Here is a 20,288-nt window from a genome sequence, read left to right on the forward strand (position 1 = left end):
GCGCTCTCTCTCTCTGACAAATGAATAAAATCTTTTCTAAAAAGATAGAAAGAAAGAAAATGAGCTTCAAAAGGGGAAAGGTTAGAACGTCCTTGCAGATCCCTTGATCCCTGGGCAAATTTATCTCATCCTAACCCACAGACCAGCTCTCCACCGAAGAAGAGATCTGCAGAGACACATTTTTATCCCTTATCAACATCCCTTCCTTTGAGAACTATGCCTATCCAATTGCACTGGAAACTTGCTCAAGTTCCTGTGTGGTCAGGGTTGGAGAACAGGGGGGTGGGATCATGGTGCAGGTGTGACCAATCACAGTCCCCCACTCCCTGCCACCACCAAGATTTCCTAAGAGATGGTCACCTGACCACTCAGATTTCTTCCTGAAACTTTTGCTTGAGCTTCTGGGAAAAGAGTTGCCCCTTCTCTAAAAACTAGAACCATAAATACAACATATTTAGTCAGCTTAGACTAAGTTAGACAACACCGATAATTCAACAAGGGTACAGCACTCACACAAAGTCATGCTTGGTGCTAATTAGCTATAGATTTCCTTCATGTCCTCTTCGTTCGCTGGACCAACTGAAGAGGGAGCATCTACCCGGGACAGGCCAGTACCATGTGAGGGAAGAAAAGTAGCAAAGCAATGAGATGATCCTTAACATTTACGCTTACCGACTCATTTTCACTCACAATTTACTCCCCAAAGCAAGTTAAGTGGGCAAACCTGAAGTAGAAGGGCGAGAAATAGAATCTGCCCATTGGGTAAGGGCCAGTAGGGAAGGAATATAATCTGACAAAGACAAGGTAGGCCCAAGACTGTATAAGACCATCCTACAAGTACTTGGGGAAGCCCTAAAAGAGAACAAAGTCATACATAGACCAGTAGATTCAAAAGATTCAGTCATGGGAGGGTCCAGAAAACTCATCTCTCAGAGCACCTGAATCCAGACTCGGGGTGAGTTAACAAATCACCATTTTTGCTAAGGTTGGTCTGAAGGGAGTCTCTACCACTTGCAGCCAAAGAGTCCGGACCCAAGGCTTCTGGGGAGGTTTTTGTTTATCCCTGTCCTACACCTCTCCCAGAGATGAGGGATAATTCAACTCCGACTGGAATCTGTTCTAACATGAACAGGTATGACCACGAAGACACCTAGATACAAACAACTTCTCTTCCTCCCTAACGAGCCACGACTTGATACACAGAACCAGAGCTATGGAGTAAGAACCTGCGAATCAACAGCTCTTTAAACCTTAGCATCACTCATATCTAGAGACACCGTCAGAAGTTCTCCTAGAATGGCAGATCTCTCTCTGAAGAAGTTGGTATTTCTTCACAACGCCCATCAAAAATCCTTCCCACCACTTCTTATGATGAAGGAGGTGGCTATCTTCAGCCTGATTCTGTAAACCCTGGGGCTCATCCCAAGAGAAGGACAAGTGATTGGCTGATTAGTTGGCAGGCAGGAGAGGATGGATTGGAAGAGGGAGGAACAATTAATCCTATAATATCAGAGCTAACAGAGAAAGCAGTTGTGACCAGATTTCAGCAGAGGTGCTGGGCTGAATCATCTCAGAGACAGCTATGCGCCCTGCTCATCTTTGACCTGTCACCGTGCCCAGCTCCAGAAAGTTGAACGGTGACTCCCCATTTAGTGAAAATCTCAATTCACGACATTAGCTGGAAGGTTCAGAGCTACCTCAAGGTGGGGGAGGAAGAAGTGCTGGCTTCTAGCCCAGGACTGGTCACCACACCCTATACTCTCCTAACTGCCGCAGTTGGCCACTGTTTCCCCTTCTGTGAAATGGGGATGAACCTCTGCCTCCTCGCTCAGATGTCTTGCTTTTAGGTCAAAATGGAAACCAGATGGTTAAGGGCTTGGAAAACTGCCCATGGCTACATGGTTAAGAGCAATTAACACATACTGAGCGCCTCCCATCAAGAGCTGCCTTTTCAGTGTGTTTAATCCTTATGATGTCAAAACAGAGATGTGGTGATTACCTTCATTGTACAATAACATGAATAACATGAAGCAGGAGGCATCTGGGTGGCTCAGTCGGCTTGAGCATCTGCCTTCAGCTCAGGTCATGATCCCAGGATCCTGAGATCGAGTCTCTCATTGGCCTCTCTGCTCAGCGGGGAGCCTGCTTCTCCCCCTCTTCCCCTAATTCCTGCCCATGCACTCTCTCTCTCTCTGCCTTAAATAAATAAAATCTTTAAAAAAAGAAAATCTTGAAAACATTAAGAAAATAATAACATGAAGCAAAAAAGGGCTTGAGTCACACAGGGCAGTCTGGCTTCAGGCTCCTTGCCCTTGTACACTGCACTATCTCAGGGATTCAGGCTCAACACCAGTTATCTGTTGGGTCAAACATGTCTCAGCATCCCAGGTTCCTTCCTCCAGAGCCCTTTGACCTGAGACTCAAATATCATCTATACATGTGCTAAAAAATAGCAATCAGATAATAATAATCCCCAATTGTTGTGTGACTGTTTTGTCTTACCCATATAATACTAAAGATAAGAGTTAACGTTTATTGAGCATGTCAGCAGACATGATAACCATTTTTCTTGCATGGTGTCCCACAGTTCATCTTTACAACAAGTTCGGAAGGAAGGGACAGTATCAGCGGTAATACTGGGAAGTGTCTAACAGCGGGCTTTCCGCAGGCGGGGTGGGGCGGGATGTTCTGACTTCTAGCTGATTTCAAGCTATCAACTCAATATCAAGTCACCAGCCAGTGGAATTGTGAAGAGAGGCACAGTGGCTCCCATGAGCTGGTACTGGCCCATTCCAGCACACCACGAGTTCACGTTCATTTTATAAAGAGAAAAGATAAGACTTCAGCAAGTGAAATGATTTGCTTAAACTTGCAGAACAAGTAAATAGTGAATTGTGTATTTGAACCAAAGCCGTCTAGATGCAAAGCCAAGACTCTTTATCACTGTCCTGTACTGTCTCTCTAGGCTGGGTTCTTTCTTGGACCAGAGATAATCCATAAAGATTATCCACCAGGAGGAATAAGCAGATTTATTCCCTGGAGAAACAATTGCTCGCTTGCTAGTGACCCCTAGCAGAGACTGAAGACCTGATGATGGAGCGTTAGCAGAAAATTATAACAACTGCAAAAAACCAATCAAGCTATTGAAGATTTAGATAATCCAGATACAAAGTTTTGGGTCCCATCACCCGTAAATGACCTAAACCAGCTAAGGTCCTGGTTGAGAGAAAAAGCACCATGAAATCTGGTCGTGGTAGAAAGAAATATATATATATGAGGGCTGGGAGGAAATTGTAGCAAGGTTTCCATGCAGGGAGGAAGGGTTGAATTTTACCAAATTTGGGTGGGATGTTTCTGAGATCGCAGGAGTGCCATACTGGGGAGACCTAGTTGGGATAGCAAAATATATGATGGTGGGACAGGAAATTGATGACTTTAGAGCCCTTGATTCCTAATAACTATTATTCTCATTTCCCTGGTGAGGAAATGGAGTCTGAAGGCATTGAACGACATAGCCACGATGACACAGCTAAAAAGTAACTATACCCAGACTTGAATCAGATCTTTCTGATGCTTTCTTGCCCTTTCTCATTCTACACACAGGCAAAAGAAAAGTCAAGAATGATGTAACCTAACCTCCAGAGTCCATGTGTTTCATAATACACCCTAGTTATCCAGTTCCAAACATTTTCAGATTTGTGTGAACAGCTTAGGTTCCATTTTCAGACGCTTTCCATGGGGGAGGGATGGGCGGGTAACGAGGAAACCCCAGATGCATGGTGTCTTGTTTCATAACAAGCACACTAATAACAATGCCTCTTCAGACTATAACCATCCACGTGCACCGTCTCTTGGGAAGAAGCTGGGAAACCTGTGACTCACACAATCTTCGAGGTACAGCACAAAGATCCATGAGACCTGGGAACCACGATCTCAGTACCAGAGACTTGAAAAACTATAATCACTGTACACAGAATCATAGTCCCTTAAACATAAAAACGTTCTAAGACGAACTTTCAGTAATTTCTCTTGGGGCACCTGAGTGGCTCAGTGGGTTAAGCCTCTGCCTTTGGCTCAGCTCATGATCTCAGGGTCCTGGGATGGATTCCCAAATTGGGCTCTCCGCTCAGCGGGTAGCCTGCTTCCCCCTCTCTCTCTGCCTTCCTCTCTGCCTGCTTGTGATCTCTGTCAAATAAATAAAATCTTTAAAAAAAATAATTTCTCTTAACTACTGTGATCGGAGATTCCAAGATGGGAAACAAATACATTCACACACACCCTTTATTCAATTTTTTATTCAATTTATTATTCCAGATACCTGCCTATTATTAACTAGAAGTTTGGTATCCTTATCTGGAGAATCCTTAATAGCCTCCAAGACAGGCATCCAAACATTACGGATTATGAATTTAGTCTAAAAAGCAACCCTCATTCTCATCCTCTGCTAATGGAGCCGTGGATTGGTTCAACCATTCAGCATGATTTAACAGTATCAGCCAAAATTATAAATATGCATTATCTGACTCAGCAATTCCTCATCTAATATTTATCCTACAGGTTTACCCAAATGTGTGCAAAATGACCTATAGGCAAGTTTATGTGTTGCCGCTTTGGGTCACAGTGAAAGATTGGAAATAACTGTGGCCTGATGACGGACCACACAAACTATGGAGCAACCATGCAATGGAGAGCTGTGTTGGGACCCCAGCAGGAAAGGTGAGTCACACACAAATGGGATCATTTCGAGTTTAATGAAAGGACTGTTTCCAAAACTGAGGGAGAGCCAGCCCGGCGTGATAGAATACCTGTAAACTAGCTTCAGCGAGTCTGACCTTTCATCCTTGCAGGTACAAAGGGAGGGGGCGGTTGCTGGAGCCCGACAAGACCTGTAGGAGCAAAGAGGGTCAAAAGAGGGGCGCCTGGGTGGCTCAGTGGGTTAAAGCCTCTGCCTTCAGCTCAGGTCATGATCTCAAGATCCTGGAATGGGTCCCGAGTTGGGCTCTCTGCTCAGCAGGGATCCTGCTTCCCCTTCTCCCTCTGTCTGCCTCTCTGCCTACGTGTGATCTCTGCCTGTCAAATAAATAAATAAAACCTTTAAAAAAAAAAAAAAGAGGCCAACAGGAGGCATGGCCAAAGCGAGTTACATGACCAAGCGTGCCAGTGGGGACAGGAATGTATAATCTCCTAAGGAAAGAACCAGTGGGAGGGAAGAAGTCATTTCAAAAATAGAGCAATCCACAAAGTAAGCCTCAGACTTCCAGTAGCTCTCCCCCCATCACCGGGATAATGCCGGTCAGAGAGTAAAGTCAGAGAGAGGCAGGGTACCTGGGTGATGAGTTCAAGCCCCACACTGGGCTCCCTGCTGGGTGTGGAGCCTACTTAATAAAAGTAATTTGATAGATAGACAGATGGACAGGGAGACCAAGGAGTGCAAAGAGGTTAAGAAAATCAGAGTCCTTCGAGACATCACATAAAGCCTGAATCCAGCCTATCTGCCTCTTCTTGGCTTGCCCCATAGCTCCCCAAAATAGATGCCCATTTTTGTTTAAACTAGTTTGAGTTAGATTTCCGCCACTTGTAACAGAAGCCCGAATCCCGGATCTTTGGGGGGAAAGATTTTGTCAAGCAGCTATATCCTTCTAGCAGTTTTGAGTGCCGACTCAACTCCCCCTTGAAAATTTCAGTTGATGAGGGACACCTGGATAGTTCAGTTGGTTAAGTGTTTACCTTCAGCTCAGGTCCTCCCAGGGTCCCGGGATTGAGTCCCACATCTGTCTCCTTGCTCAGTAGGGAGTCTCCTTCTCTCTCTGCCTGCTGGCCCCCTGCTGTACATTCTCTCTCTCTCTCTCTGATAAATAAATAAAATCTTAAAAAAAAAAAAAGAGAGAGAGAGAGAGAAATCTCAACTCTTCCAAGGGAATCAGCTGTCTCCACTAAGAGACAGAAGTGAATGGCATCGTATTCTCCTAACATTTTCTTATGGTAGTTTGGAGATATACAGAAAGGTTGAAAGAATCATACAGTGAACCACTACCTCGATGCTATAGTCAGCATTACTCCACTTGCTTTATTACTCCACCTATCCGTCTGTACATTCTCTGATCCTTCCTCCGACTCATCTGGTTTTTGATACATTTCAAAATAGGTGGCAGACATCAGTGCACTTCCACTCATGAACTGTCATCATTTTGTAATTCTCCAAGATGAGACTTCCTTTGACACTTAGAAACAAATTTTAGTACTAGAATAAGCACCTAAGAATCTGATTCCCCAAATCTTAGCATCAGAGACACCCAAAATTCTAGATTCCAAGATTCTTCTTCATTAATCTTTACAGAGGACACCCATAGCTTCTCTTTGGTAGCAAGTCTCTTTTAAGAAAACGAGATTTCTTTCCAACAGTCATCAGAAATCCTTCCTACTCACCGCTTGTGAGGAAGGGGATGCTTGGAACCAGCTTGGTTTGCTAATGCAGAGCTCTTGCAGAAGGGTTTGAAGCTGGCTGACTGCCACACAGAGGGAGAAACAACAGAGAAGAAGGAACGAAGTTTAATCCCCTAAATCCCAAAGCTAACAGAGAACATGGGTGTGACTACAAATAGTACCAGAGCAATGACTTCCATCCACCAACTTTCCAGACCTTTCTTGTCTGAACCCAGCCCATCCCTGCTGCACACTTTGGAAGGGCCACTCCCCACATAGCAGCTAACCCCAGCTTAGCTCTCTACTGAAATCCCAGGCATCTCTGGGGTTTAGGGGAGGGAAGAGTCAGGGAAGGTGGAAATTGTAGGGCTCTTTCCCAGGCTTTGCCATAAGTCCCTGTGTAATCTTGGTATGATGATGGCCATCATTCCCTCCTTTGAAAGTCTTCCATAAAAACCAAAGTGTAACCAGATGACCAAGAGCTTGGAAACCGTCAATGGCTCCAGTAATCCTTAAGCATGTGCTCAGTGTTCCCTACATGTCAGCACTGTTCTAACTTCTTTTAAATTTTCAGTTGATTGAATCCTTACAACAACCCCAAGTTAGCTGCTGCTGTTATCTTCATTGTACAGATGAGTAAACAGAGGCACAGAAAAATTCAATAACTCCCCCAAGGCAGCCTGGCTGATCCTGAGGTTGAACCCCAGGGCAGGCTCTGTGCTCAGCGGAGAGTAAACTTGAGAGTATCTCTCTCCTTCTGCCCCTCCCCCTGCTTACATTCCAAATAAATAAATAAATAAATAAATAAATAAATAAAATCTTTAAAATAAATAAAAGCTAGTATCTTTTTAAAAAATAAAAAAAATAAGGGGCGCCTGGGTGGCTCAGTGGTTTAAAGCCTCTGCCTTCGGCTCAGCTCATGATCTCAGGATCCTGGGATTGAGCCCTGCATAGGGCTCCCTGCTCAGTGGGGAGCCTGCTTCCCCCCCCCCTCTGCCTGTCTCTCTGTTACTTGTGATCTCTGTCAAATAAATAAATAAAATCTTTTTTTTAAAAGTTTAAAAAAGTAAATAAAAATAAAAATATAAATCTCACAGGGCACAGAAGGGATAAATATCAAAGAATGGGAAAAGACAGACCAGCTTAACATCCCCTGAAAGAAAGAAGCGAGGCTATGCTTCCACAGCCTAAAGTTGACATTATGGCAAAAGGAAATGTCAGAAGTGCAGAGATAAAAGAAGTAAAACCAATGAATTTTTTAAGTAGCAGTTAGTAGAAATTTATTGTGCACACACCAGAAAGAGTTTGCAAACCAAGAGCATCCAAGCCAGAACATAGAATGAGGCTCGGGGTTGTTATTGCTTCTATAAACCAGCTTATATAGTAAGAAAGCAGTGACTGTTTATTCTTCATGGTGATTGGTTATAATATTGGAGATTTCTTAGATGACTGAAAATTTTCTCTTTTTTTAAGATTTTACTTATTTAGGGGCACCTGGGGGGCTCAGTGGGTTAAGCCTCTGCCTTCGGCTCAGGTCATGATCTCAGGGCCCTGGGATCGAGCCCCAAGTTGGGCTCTCTGTTCAGTGGGGAGCCTGCTTCCCTTCTTCTATCTCTGCCTGCCTCTGTGCCTACTTGTGATCTCTGTCAAATTAGTAAATAAAATCTTTTTTAAAAAATATTTTATTTATTTATTTGAGTGAGAAAGAGCACAAGTTGGGGGAGGAACAGAGGGAGAGAGAAAAGCAGAAACCACATCTCCCACCCTGACTCCCCGAGCAGGGAGCCCGATGTAGGGCTCGATCCCAGGATACTGAGCTGAAGTCAGATGCTCAACTGACCGAACCACCCAGATGCCCATAAAGATTTTCTTACCTTATATCAACCTCAGGAAACAGGTCAAGTTTTGCACATCATTTCTAGAAGCATAAGCAAGAAATGACCCAGGTCAAGTTAATCGTCCAAAATAAGCTACATGATGCTTAGTTTTTAATAACTGCATTGGTTTTGTCTGGTCAGGGTGTTTTCAAGGCTGGTCTCCGTTTGTTTTTTATTTTAACAAAATTATTAGGAAAAACAGGAACATTGTGATAAAGGGAACAAGTCACCAAGAAAATACACAAATCCTGACACATGACAATATAGCTCTAAATTAAAAGATTTTAACTTACCCCAGCAGTAAGTTTGATAAGTCAAACAGATTAAAAATTAATAAAGATATAGAATATTTGAAAAAGATGATTAGGTTGATCGAATTAACAACTGAGGATCCCTAAACTCTTCATTTGTGAATCCTCATTCCTTTCAATCCCACGTGAGGTTTTATAAATATTAGCCACAAACCAGACCAAGACATAAATGTTGATAAATGTTGAGGAAATAATATCATAGACAATACAGCCATTCGCAATGCAGAAAGAAAGAGAATGAGAGAGAGAAAGAAATCATCAACAATAAAGAGAAGATCAGGGGTGCCTGGGTGGCTCAGTAGGTTAAAGCCTCTGCCTCAGCTCAGGTCATGATCCCAGGGTCCTGGGATCGAGCCCTGAATCGGGCTCTCTGCTCAGAAGGGATCCTGCTTCCCCCACCCTTCTCTCTCTGCCTACTTGTCTGTCAAATAAATAAATAAAATATTTTTAAAAAAATCAACAGCTCTTACTGACAATCACCCACTAGGTTCTGGCACAGTTGTACTTACTATCAAAGGCTGCTGATCAGTGCCCATGCCAAGCAGTTGCAAAAACTTTTCCTACTGAAACTTTTAGTCCTGTTTTTTACCCCTCCTCTGTCTGCCCTTCAGTTTCCTTTCTCTCCAGTTCATGACTTTGCAGAGTTCACAAGTAGGCAGAAAGGCAGGCAGAGAGAGAGAGGAGGAAGCAGGCTCCCCGCTGAGCAGATAGCCCAATGTGGGGTTCAATTCCAGGACCCTGAGATCAAGACCTGAGCCGAAGGCAGAGGCTAAACCCACTGAGCCACCCAGACGCCCCCAGAGCAATGTGTTCTAAAAGGGAAAGGGAAAGAAATAATAAACATAATAATAGCAATGAATGAAGCATTGAAACAACAAGAACTGTAGAGAGAATCTGTGAAATCAAATGCTACCCCTTTAAGAAGAAAAAAATGGTTTAACTTCTTGGAATAAGTATGGTAAGCAGAATTCTAAAAATGATCCCGCAAGGACCAACACCTTCATATAATCTCCTTCCCTTGAGTGTGGGTGGGACGTGTGAATAGGATAGAATGTCACTCCCATGACTATGTTACATTATATGACAAAAGGGATTTTCCAGATGTAATTAGAGTACCAAATCCATTGATCTTGAGGTTAATCATAAAGTAAGATCATCCCAGGAGGGCCTGACCCAGCCAGGGGCTGAGACCTCCAAAGGGGCTGGGGCCTTCCAACCAAGAATTAGGGATCAGACTAAACAAACTCTTATAAACCAATTAAAAAAAAAAATCAGAGACCGTCCTCAGCGCAGGAAACTGAATGGCCAACACACGCTCAACTCAGCATCCAGCTAATTAGAGAAAAGTAAATGAAAGCGAGATAGAATTTCATACTCACTGGATTAGCAAAATGTTGTAACTCACGGGATCGAGGATTGAATGACAACACAGGGATCTTTCTTTATATACTGTCGGTGAGAGTATAGCTAGTTCAATTTCGCAGTGCCAAGTCCAAGCCAACAACCCCAGCTCTAGCCATCGACCCTAGAGAAATACAGCGGTGCGCGGGAGGTAACCCAACCAAAATGCTAACTCCGTGAGAGTAGGGCGTGTTCATCTGCTTTATTCTTTGCTCTATCTTCAGTGCCTAAGCTTGTTGGTGTTCAATTAATATTTGTTGATTCAGTTAATGAATGAACTAAAGACCTGGTGATACTGAGAAAGCTCGCTCTGGCTCCACAGAGAAGGTGAGGACAGATTAGAGGCAGGATGTACAGTAATACAGGTGGAAAGTGACACTGTAATCTATCACGGAGACCAGTTCAGGAGGAGTGAGTCCCAGTGGTATCACTCAGTTCTTACCTGGTAAGCTCATCTCCTTCCTCCTCTGATCACAGACGGTCTGAGGGTCTCTGCCTCAGCCCTCACCTAGGAGATCCTTAAGCTCCTCTTTAGTAAACCGAGTGAACCACTGTGTGCAGTGGGACTCATCACTCAGCAACCGTGTTCCAGGACTTAGGAAACAAAGCCCAAGCTCCTCAGCCTGGCATTCAATGCCCTTTAATATGTACCGTCCCCTACACTCAAATACCGACCACCCCCAGGCACTAGCAAGAGATCTGGGCTGGGAGGGGCTGGGGGCTGAGAGCAGGTGCCCCATCCCAGCTGGTTGACAGCCACCAACAGCCCAGCAGACAATAGGACAGTCCTCCCGACCTGCTCTCTCTGTGACTCTCTCCTCTGAGATCTTCCACCCCTGGGTGTACGTGTTCGCCTGCCCCCCGCACCCCATGCCATGTGAGAACTCCCCTCCCGGTGCCTTCCAGCTGTGCCTCTCTGACTCTTGCCCCTTGTTCCCAGCCAGCTCATCTCCAGAATTCTGGGGCTTGCAGCTTCTCGGTGTTTTCTCCTTATAAAGCCAGACCCCTCCTCGAAGTCCTTCAAGTGTTTTCCCCCATGTTAGCTATCCCCTGCAATATCTGTGGTGGTTTGATTCTGCCCGTAACCTTCTTCCACATGCTTCTCCTTGGCTTTTTCTCCCCTAATTGCTCTTTCTAGGGGAACTGGTTAGTGCTGTGTTCTCGTCTGCATTGATGTGCTTTCGGGAGGACAGAGGGTTCACCCCCTTCTGCTCCACTCAAATCCGCAGTTCCTTAAGTCTGTCTTTACTTCCTCAGCTCCCCCATCTCTGCTTCGACCCCAGGTCAATTCTCCAGGTCTAGGACTGAATAAGGAAGCCACGTTCCCACTGCCTTTTACCCTTTGCTTGCCAGAGGGAGGCTGAAGGGATAATGAAGGACAGTGTCTGTGAGTCCCCAGGGTTGGAATGCAGAAGGCTCTGGATGGATGTGACTGTTCTTTTCTGCAGGGAACTCCTTGTGCCCAGGAACAGAGGAGGGGGAGAGGGTACCACCGAGCATTCCACCATGCAGATGGATAGGAAATAGTCAAATGAACAACAAGAAGGGGGAAGTAGGAGCAATTTCCTCTTTTTCTGCAGGAATCCAGATACTCATGTTAATAGAGAGGGCTTGGGATTCTCAGGTTCTAGAATGCAAAGATGCAAACCCCTTCTTAACCTCTCCTGGGATGGCAGTGGGCTCTCAGAGCTGGATTGACCCTTGGTAGAACAGGAGGTTGCATTTTGCTCCATTGTTGCCCCTGCCCTCCCCTCCCACAAACTCAGGGAAGGGTCAGGACCGGGGCACAACCCAGATGTAAACTGACACTGCTGCAAACCACCCCAACCTCTTGTTTGGGATTCTCCCCACACTTCCTTCCATCAGCGCCCCACCTGGGAAGAAGATATCTGTGCACCTTTACCTGGGCTTTGGGAGGTCCAGGAAGGACATTAAGAACAGTTCTCAGATACCAGGTTTTTATACCGTCAGGGGCTCTGCCAAGTATGTGACAAGCTTGAGTTCACAGAGCTCTCTCAACACCCCGATGGTGCAGAGAGACCCATACCCTCACTTGTTAGAGGAGGTCACTGGGGCTCACGGACCCGGACACACAAAAGGGACAAGGCAGAGCCGGGATTCATGCTCAGGTCTGTCTGATTCCAGAGTCCATGCCTCTATAACGTCTGTTGGTTCACTAAACATTCCTTGAGCACCTACAATGAGCCAAGCTCCATGGACCCAGCAGCAAGCTGACAGCTCAGGTCCTGCCCTCTTGTTACTTTCCAAGAGGGCAGAGGCTGTATACAAGTAAACACACATATATCCTGACATCAGGGAGCAGTGGGCACCTCAAGAAGATATAGCAATTCATGGCCGCAGAGGGATGGAGGTGCCTGTTTTCCATAAGGTGATCAGAAAGGCTTCTGTGAGGAGGAGAATTTGATGAGCGATCTGAACGAAGGAGTGAGCCATGCAGATGAGTTTGAAGAAGGGAGATGGCAGTCTGTGGAGCTAAACCCAGCATGCAGATTATTGGGTTTTGTTTTTTTTCAGATTATTGTGTTTTTTTTCTTTTTATTTGACACAGAGAGAGACAACGAGAGAGGGAATATAAGCAGGGGGAGTGGGAGAGGGAGCAAGTAGCCAGAGAGGCAGGCAGAGAGAGAGAGAGGAGGAAGCAGGCTCCCTGCCGAGCAGAGAGCCCGATGTGGGGCTCGATCCCAGAACCCTGGGATCATGACCTGAGCCGAAGGCAGAGGCTTTAACCCACTGAGCCACCCAGGCGCCCCTCAGATTATTGTTTTTAATGGAAATATAGTTGGCACACAATGTGACATTAGTTCAGGGGTACCACAGAGTGGTGAACACAGCATGTTTTTATGCTATCGTGACTCTACTGCCCCTGCTGTACCTTTCATCCTCATGACTTATACCTGGAAGGCTGTACCTCCAACTCCCCTTCACCCATTAACCCTTCCCCCTCCCTGCTCTGGGAACAATCCCTTCCCTGTGTTTATGGGTCTGTTTTTGCTTTTGTTTTGTTTCGTGTTTTATTTATTTAAGTAATCTCTACACCCAACATGGGGCTCGAACTCAAGACCTTGAGAGGAAGAGTCACATGTTCTTCCAACCGAGCCAGTCTGGCCCTCCTCGTTGTGGTTTTGATTTGCATTTCCCTGATGATGAGTGATGTTGAGCCATCTTTTCATGGGTCTGTTGGCCACCTGGATGTCTCCCTTGGAGATATGTCTGTTCTGGTCCTCTGTCCATTTTTTATCAGATTATTGGCTTTTTTGGTGTTCAGTTGTAAAAGTACTTTATATGCTTTGGATATTAACCCCTTATCAGATATATAATTTGCAAATATCTTTTTCTATACAGTAGGTTGCCTTTTTGCTTTGTTGATTTTCTTTGTTGTTTTGTTGGTTTTCTTCACTGTGCAAAAGATTTTTATTTTGGTATAATCTCAATAGTTTATTTTGGCTTTTGTTGTCTTTGTCTTAGGAGATATACCTCGAAAAATATTGCCAAAGCAGATATCAAAGAGATTACTGCCTATGTTTCCTTCTAGGAGTTTTATGAGGAGTCTCAAGTTGGGGTCCTATCCATTTTGAGTTTATTTTTGTGTATGGTTTTGGAAAGTGGCCCAGTTTCATTCTTTTGCATGTAGCTGTCCAGTATTCCCAACACCACTTATGGAAAGAGACTGTCTTTTCACCATTGTATATTCTTAGAATGTAAGTTTTTAAAAATCTTGTTTCACCTGATATTAGACAAGTCTTATCTCATAACCACATCCTCCCACCTTCTGATTCCTGTGAAAATCCAGAGCTATGTCCTTTGGTGTCCCCCATCCTCACTCCCCCAAAAATGGCATGCAGTATGGCTTCTGTGCAGAGCAGCCCACTGGGTTTTCAACACAACACTGTCCAGGTAAGAGGTTCTGAAAAAAAGTCTCATTGACCATCCAGAGGAGCTTGGGGCCTGTAAGGAGTTCCTTTCCACCATAGGATGATGAAGCCTGTGCGAGGACATCTCTCCCCAAACTCTCTCTATTCCTTAACCTCCAAGCTAGGGGTACTTAGAAAGCATGTGACAGGAAACTCATTTCATTCGTTTAATCAATCAGCAGCTCTAGGGATGCCTGGGTGGCTCAGTCTGTTAAGTGTCTGCCTCCAACTCCGGTCATGATCCCAGGATCCTGGGATCAAGCCCCACATTGGGCTCCCTGCTCAGCAGGGAATCTGCTTCTCCCTCTCCCTCTGCTGTTCCCCCTGCTTGTTGTCTCTCTCTGTAAAATAAAAAAATAAATAAAACATGTTTTTAAAAATCAGAAGCTCTGGGACACCTAGGTGACTCAGTGGGTTAAAACCTCTGCCTTCAGCTCAGGTCATGATCCCGGGATCCTGGGATCAAGCCCCGCATTGGGCTCTCTGCTCAGCAGGGAGCCTGCTTCCTCCTTTCTCTCTCTCTTTCTGCCTGCCTGTCTGCCTACTTGTCTGTCAAATAAATAAATAAAATCTTTTTTTTTTTTTTTTAATCAGCAGCTCTAACACTTGACAATCACCCACTAGGTTCTGGCACAGTTGTACCTACTATCAAAGGCTGCTGATCAACGCCCATGCCAAGCAGTTGCAAAAACTTTTCCTACTGAAACTTTTAGTTCTGTTTTTAACCCCTCCTCTGTCTGCCCTTCAGTCTCCTTTTCCTCCAGTTCATGACTTTGTAGATTTGAGGCTGCCCAACATCTCCCCCAGCTCTTCCTGAAAGAACGGGTGGCACGTTCAGCAAATTAATTGACTGGCACATTTCTAAAGTTTCAGGGTTCATGAAAAGTTGAGGAATTGACATGAATACCATCCAATATGTCATCCATACTGAATGCTGTGTGTTACGGAGTGGGGATGGAGGACCCCAAAGGACACAGCTCTGGATTTTCAAAGGAAGTTGGGAGGATTTGGTTATAAGATAAACACTTGGTTGACTCAAATTTCTCTCTAAAACCATGCAAAACAAAAATTTCAACAGGGGCTTGAACCCACAACCTTGAGATCAAGACCTGGGCTGAGATCAAGAGTTGGACGATTAACGGAAGGAGCCACCCAGGCACCCCAGAATAAAAATTTTTTTAATCTGCATTCTAAAACTTTCCTGTCTGGCTCAGTTGGGGGAGGGGAGTTGTAGCCTGTGACTCTTGATCTCTGGGTCATGAGTACAAGAGCCCCACATGGGGTACAGAGATTACTTAAATAAATAGATTTTTTTAAATCCATTCTAGGGGTGCCTGGGTGGCTCAGTGGGTTAAGCCTCTGCCTTTGGCTCAGGTCATGATCTCAGGGTCCTGGGATGGAGCCCCGCATTGGGCTTTCTGCTCGCAGGGAGCCTGCTTCCCCCCCGCCCCCCGCCTGCCTCTCTGCCTGCTTGTGATCTCTGCCTGTCAAATAAATAAATAAAATCTTAAAAAAATTAAATTAAATTAAATTAAAATATCCATTCTAGGGACGCCTGGGTGGCTCAGTGGGTTAAAGCTTCTGCCTTCGGCTCGGGTCATAATCTCAGGGTCCTGGGATTGAGCCAAGCCCCATATGGGGCTCTCTGCACTGTGGGAGCTTGCTTCCCCGTCCCCTTTCTGCCTGCCTCTGCCTACTTGTGATCTCTGTCTGTAAATAAATAAATAAAATCTTTAAAAAAAATATCCATTCTAAGAATACACAGTGGGGAATTTATAAATAGTCATAATTTGAAGGAGCCTCAGAAGACACAAATACTAAACACAACTGAGATTCTAGATGGCATCTTGGAATAGAAAAAGGACATTCATGGAAGAACGGATATACCTAAATGAAGTCTCCAGCCCATAGTGTTGTTCCAATGCTGATTTCTTAGTTTGGCTCATTGTCCCATGATTTTGCAAGATGTTCTCATGTGAGAAACCTAGGTGAAGGGTAAGCAACTTCTCTGAACCTCAGAACGTATTTCAAAATCTGTAATTTTTTAAAAGACTCTTCAGCTAACCTGCCATTTTTAATCTTCCTTGGTATCTTTCCACCGCAGGAGAGCTTTTAGTCAGATAATAAAAGGGGCTTCTGAAACTCTTTAACATCATTTCCCTCATTAATTACCCTAAACCACAGCTCTTTGGTGTTGTAATTATGGACCACTCCTTTGTAACCTTGCCCTGAGACCCCTTCATGGCAGAATGGCTTATAGGCAAAAAGCGGGGCCACTCCTGGAACCTCTAAGAACCATCTAGCTTGCATCTAGGTCAACCTCTAATTTCAGTTTAGGCATCAGAAAGAGGGGTAGAGACCAGACATATGACTAAACATCCTACCATGCACAGGATAGCCCACACACACACACAAAGAATTACCCAGCCCAAACGTCAATAGTACCAAAGTTGAGAAACCCTACAACACAGCCCTCTCTACCCCATATTTTCTCTCTAGCAAGAGAGCAAGTTGGACTGCAAGAAAAACTCAAAGCCCCTTAAAACCACTTCTCATGCGGCGCCTGGGTGGCTCAGAGGGTTAAAGCCTCTGCCTTGGCTCAGATCATGATCTCAGGGTCCTGGGATGGAGCCCCGCATTGGGCTCCCTGCTCAGCAGGGAGCCTGCTCCCCACGCCCACTCTCTCTCTGCCTGCCTCTCTGCCTACCTGTGGTCTCTGTCTGTCAAATAAATAAATAAAATATTTTTTTTTAAAATCAAAAAAACAGCTTCTCATGAATGCCAGTTTCCCAGTGAGGCAGTCCCCTCAGGACCCTCTCAACCCAGTTCTAGGGTCAGGGAAAAGTAACTTATAGGCTTCAGATGGGTTCAGTCCTACCCCTCCCCCAGAAGTAGGAGTAGACGCCAAGGGAAACTGGAGCTATCTAATCCCATAATCAAGCCTTCACCCCTCTTCCAGGTCCCGCCCTAACCAGTCTCTCTGGGACTTAAACAAGAGCTTGGGCCCCACCTCCATCCTACCACGTGCCTGGGACCTGGAGTGTCAAGTTCCCCTGGACCTTCAAGCACTTCCTCCCTCACCTCCATGGGAAAGATGGACACGGTGTATACCCACGGACCTGTGGGGGCACCCACACTTCCACCTAGCCTCCCAGACCCTTTTGACCTCAGGGGCTCTCTCCCCTACCCTAACTCCTAGGACTGACGTCCTAGCCTATATCCAGAGTTTTGCAACCTATCCTTCTGACCTGGCCAGTGTCTGGGGCAGGAACCCAGAGCAGATACAGCTGGTGGGTCTGAGTGGAGCAGGGGGAAGTCTGTATAGGCAGAAGGCAGCAGGAGAGTCATTCAGATCTGAGGTCCAGGGGTGCTGGCTGGTTTGATCAGGAAAGCATGAGACTCTTGACTTTGGGGTTATGAGTTCGAGTCTCACATTGAGCATAGAGATTACTTAAAAATAAAATCTTTTGGGGCATCTGGGTGGCTCAGTCACGAAAGCGTCAGACTCTTGATTTTGGCTCAGATCATGATCTCAGGGTCGTGAGATCAAGCCCCACATCAGGTTCCACAGTGACTGTGGAGCCTGCTTGGGATTCTTTTTCTCCCTTTCCCTCTGCCCCTCCCTGCCCCACTCACATTCTCTCTGCTCTCTCTCTCTAAAGTAAAATAAAATCTTAAAAAAAAAAAACCAAAAACCTAATCTGAGGTCCGTTCTCCGCTTCCCCCAAATCCTCCCTCAACCTCCGCCACCTTCAGTCCTGCCCACTGTAGTATGACTTATGGAGGCATGCGACAAAGAAAGAGAGAGAGTCCCAGAGAGCCAGGAAGAGACAGTGTCTGAGAAAGACTCACAGGGAGAGGGAACCAGAAAGAAAGAGAAAAAGCACAGTGAGAATTGGAGACAGGACAGAAGTTAGAGACCCAGAAAGGCAGAGGGTGAGAGACGAAAGAGACAGAGACATAGAGACCAAAAGATCCAGAGGCAGAAGCAAAGTGAGACACACAGAATTTCAGAGACAAACCACAAGAGACAGAGAATGGGAGAACTCCAGCCGAGAACAGAAAGGATTGCCTGGGGTCACATGACCCGTCAGGGTCAGAAATGAACTTGAACCCAGAGAAATAGAGCGAGTGTCCCAAACACCGAAAAGACCCTGCCCCAATCCCTGGCTCATTTTGCCGAGCCCCGAAACCCCAGATCAGACTCCAAACCAGACCCAAATGGAAAAAAAAAAAAAGGAAAAAATTTGGGGTGCCTGGATGGCTCAGTCAGGCAAGCCTCTAACTCTTGATTTCGGCTCAGGTCATGATCTCAGGGTCATGAGATGGAGGCTAGCATCAAGGTCACGCTGGGGGTGGGACCTGCTCAGAGACTCCCTCTCTCTCTCCCTTTCTCCACGCTCCCACACCACCCCACCCCCGTGAATAAATAAATACAATCTTTAAAGAAAAGAATGGAAAAGATTTTGTCCTACTCCAGGGCAAATGGCCACCATCGACCACAGTAAGGAGAACTGGGGTCAGCCTCAAAGAGACCACTGGGGGGCTCCCAAGTGGTGGTAACCACTGGAGGCATCGCTCCAGCTGGCTGCAAGCCCTGAGCCACCACCCTCAAGGTAAAGCAAGCAAATGGAAGGGATTAAAAGTCATTGGGAAAACTCGAGACGGGGGGCAAGGGGTGTGGGCAGAGATGATTTAAGGGCAGCTCCCACCCCCAGACATCCGCAGAGCTGCAGGGCACTGACCTGGAGCAGATCACACTTCTGCTGCCGGAAGCTCAGCAGGTAAAGGGCCAGGTACCGGTCACAGAGGAGGATGGCTCTCAAGACAGGGCTCACCGGCTTCATCTCTCTTCAGTCGATAGACTGCCTGGGATCTCCCTTGTCTTCTCCTCCGACGGTCCTCGAGGTTCCTGGGCTTGTCTTTCTGGGGCTTTCTCTGGCTCTGTGTTCGTTCACTCGCCCAGGTTTTAGAGCCCAGAGCGGGGCTGGGCACCGGCTAGTACCAGCGTTTACCCAGCAGGGGGCACCTCTCTCTGCACTGAGCCCCTGGGTTCAGAACCCCTGATTATTTTCCCTCTGCTTCTGCTTCTGCTCCCCTCTCTCTCTCTCTCAGTCTGTCTTGGTCCCTGTCTCTGCACATCTCTGTGTAATTTCCATGTGTGTGCCTGTGTGTCTGTCTCTGTGCATCTCTCCTTTGTGTCTGTCACTCTCTCTTTCCCTCAGTCTCTGTTTAGCTCTTTATTTCCTGCCCTTTCTCTTTCAGTGTCCATCTGTATGTCTCTCAGGAAGCATGTGTCTCTCTGTCTCTCCAACTCTCTCTTCTGCCTTTCTCTAGTTCTCTGTCTTCATTTGTCTGTCTCTGGCCCTGTGTGTCTCTATCTCTGATCACTGTCCCTGTGTGAGATTTGGTCTATGATAGCTGATGACTGACAGACAGACAGATAGATAGGTGATAGGCGGACATTTATAGATACTTAGATAGCTCACTTGGTTTTTCCGTATCCCTCATTATCTCCACGTGTCTCTCTGTCTCTGTCTCTGTTCTGTTGCTGTCTCTCTTACTGTCGATCTCTGTATTTTGACTGTCTCTGCCTCTGCTGTCTGCCTCTCTCCATGTGTGTCCTCTCTCTCTCCCTCCCCTCCTCCTCTTTTCTCTTCCCTCATTCCCTGGCCTTTCCCTAGCCCTGTGTCCTCTCTTTTCTTCACCTGCCCTCACTTCTAAGGTCTGGGGAAGGCAAATCCCAGAAGATGCAGAGTGACTGGATCCCGCTCCCTTCCCAGTCCTGCCCTTTCCCACTCTGCCCCCCAGATACCTGCGGCTGCTTTCACCATGGACAGTCTGAGCATAGCCATCTTGCTTGGGCTCCTGGCTCTCACCAGTCTGTTCCTGACCCTCAGTTCAAGGGGCAAGGGCCGGTTGCCTCCGGGCCCCAGGCCCCTCCCATTCCTGGGAAACCTGCTGCAGCTTCGCTCCCAAGACATGCTGACCTCTCTCACCAAGGTGCAGGGACCTAGGCTTGGAGGAGGGGTGAGAAACTGGGGGAGGGGGTCTCAGGGCCCCAGACGCCCCTGTGACATCTGTCCTCTTACCCCCAGCTGAGCAAGGAGTATGGCTGTGTGTACACGGTGCACCTGGGGCCCAGGCGCGTGGTGGTCCTCAGCGGGTACCAAGCTGTGAAGGAGGCCCTTGTGGACCAAGGGGAGGATTTTAGTGGTCGTGGCGACTACCCTGTCTTTTTCAACTTCACTAAGGGCAATGGTAAGCCTGTCCACCATCTTCTCCACCCCAACACATTCCACAGTGAGGGAGGGGATAAAGGTAGGAGTCTGTCCTCCCAGTTT

General features: G+C 46.3%; 1 protein-coding gene and 1 long non-coding RNA gene across 5 annotated transcripts in view; one reads left to right on the top strand and one right to left on the bottom strand.

The window, feature by feature from the left end:
- Window positions 1-19,543, bottom strand: LOC116579124. 3 transcript variants are annotated; one of them, XR_004281146.1, is made up of 5 exons: window positions 18,690-19,543; window positions 8,298-8,341; window positions 6,427-6,506; window positions 4,806-4,886; window positions 3-36 (listed from the first exon to the last, which is right to left on the bottom strand). It is a non-coding gene; the product is annotated as an uncharacterized LOC116579124 (long non-coding RNA). The 3 variants fall into 3 exon arrangements; XR_004281147.1 differs by lacking the exon at window positions 4,806-4,886 and having other exon boundaries at window positions 1-36; XR_004281145.1 differs by lacking the exon at window positions 3-36 and having other exon boundaries at window positions 4,238-4,886.
- Window positions 18,597-20,288, top strand: part of LOC116579118 (cytochrome P450 2F5) — a 9,845-nt gene continuing 8,153 nt past the window's right edge. Inside the window, exons 1-3 of one of the 2 annotated variants that reach the window (XM_032324076.1) lie at window positions 18,599-18,728; window positions 19,756-19,947; window positions 20,043-20,205. In XM_032324076.1, the coding sequence (XP_032179967.1) occupies window positions 19,777-19,947; window positions 20,043-20,205 (334 nt within the window). In that variant the 5' untranslated portion in view covers window positions 18,599-18,728; window positions 19,756-19,776. Of the gene's footprint in view, window positions 18,729-19,755; window positions 19,948-20,042; window positions 20,206-20,288 lie in introns of both variants that reach the window. The other variant, XM_032324077.1, reaches the window with a different exon arrangement.

This window comes from Mustela erminea, chromosome 19 (assembly GCF_009829155.1).
Source record: "Mustela erminea isolate mMusErm1 chromosome 19, mMusErm1.Pri, whole genome shotgun sequence".
NCBI lineage: Eukaryota > Metazoa > Chordata > Mammalia > Carnivora > Mustelidae > Mustela > Mustela erminea.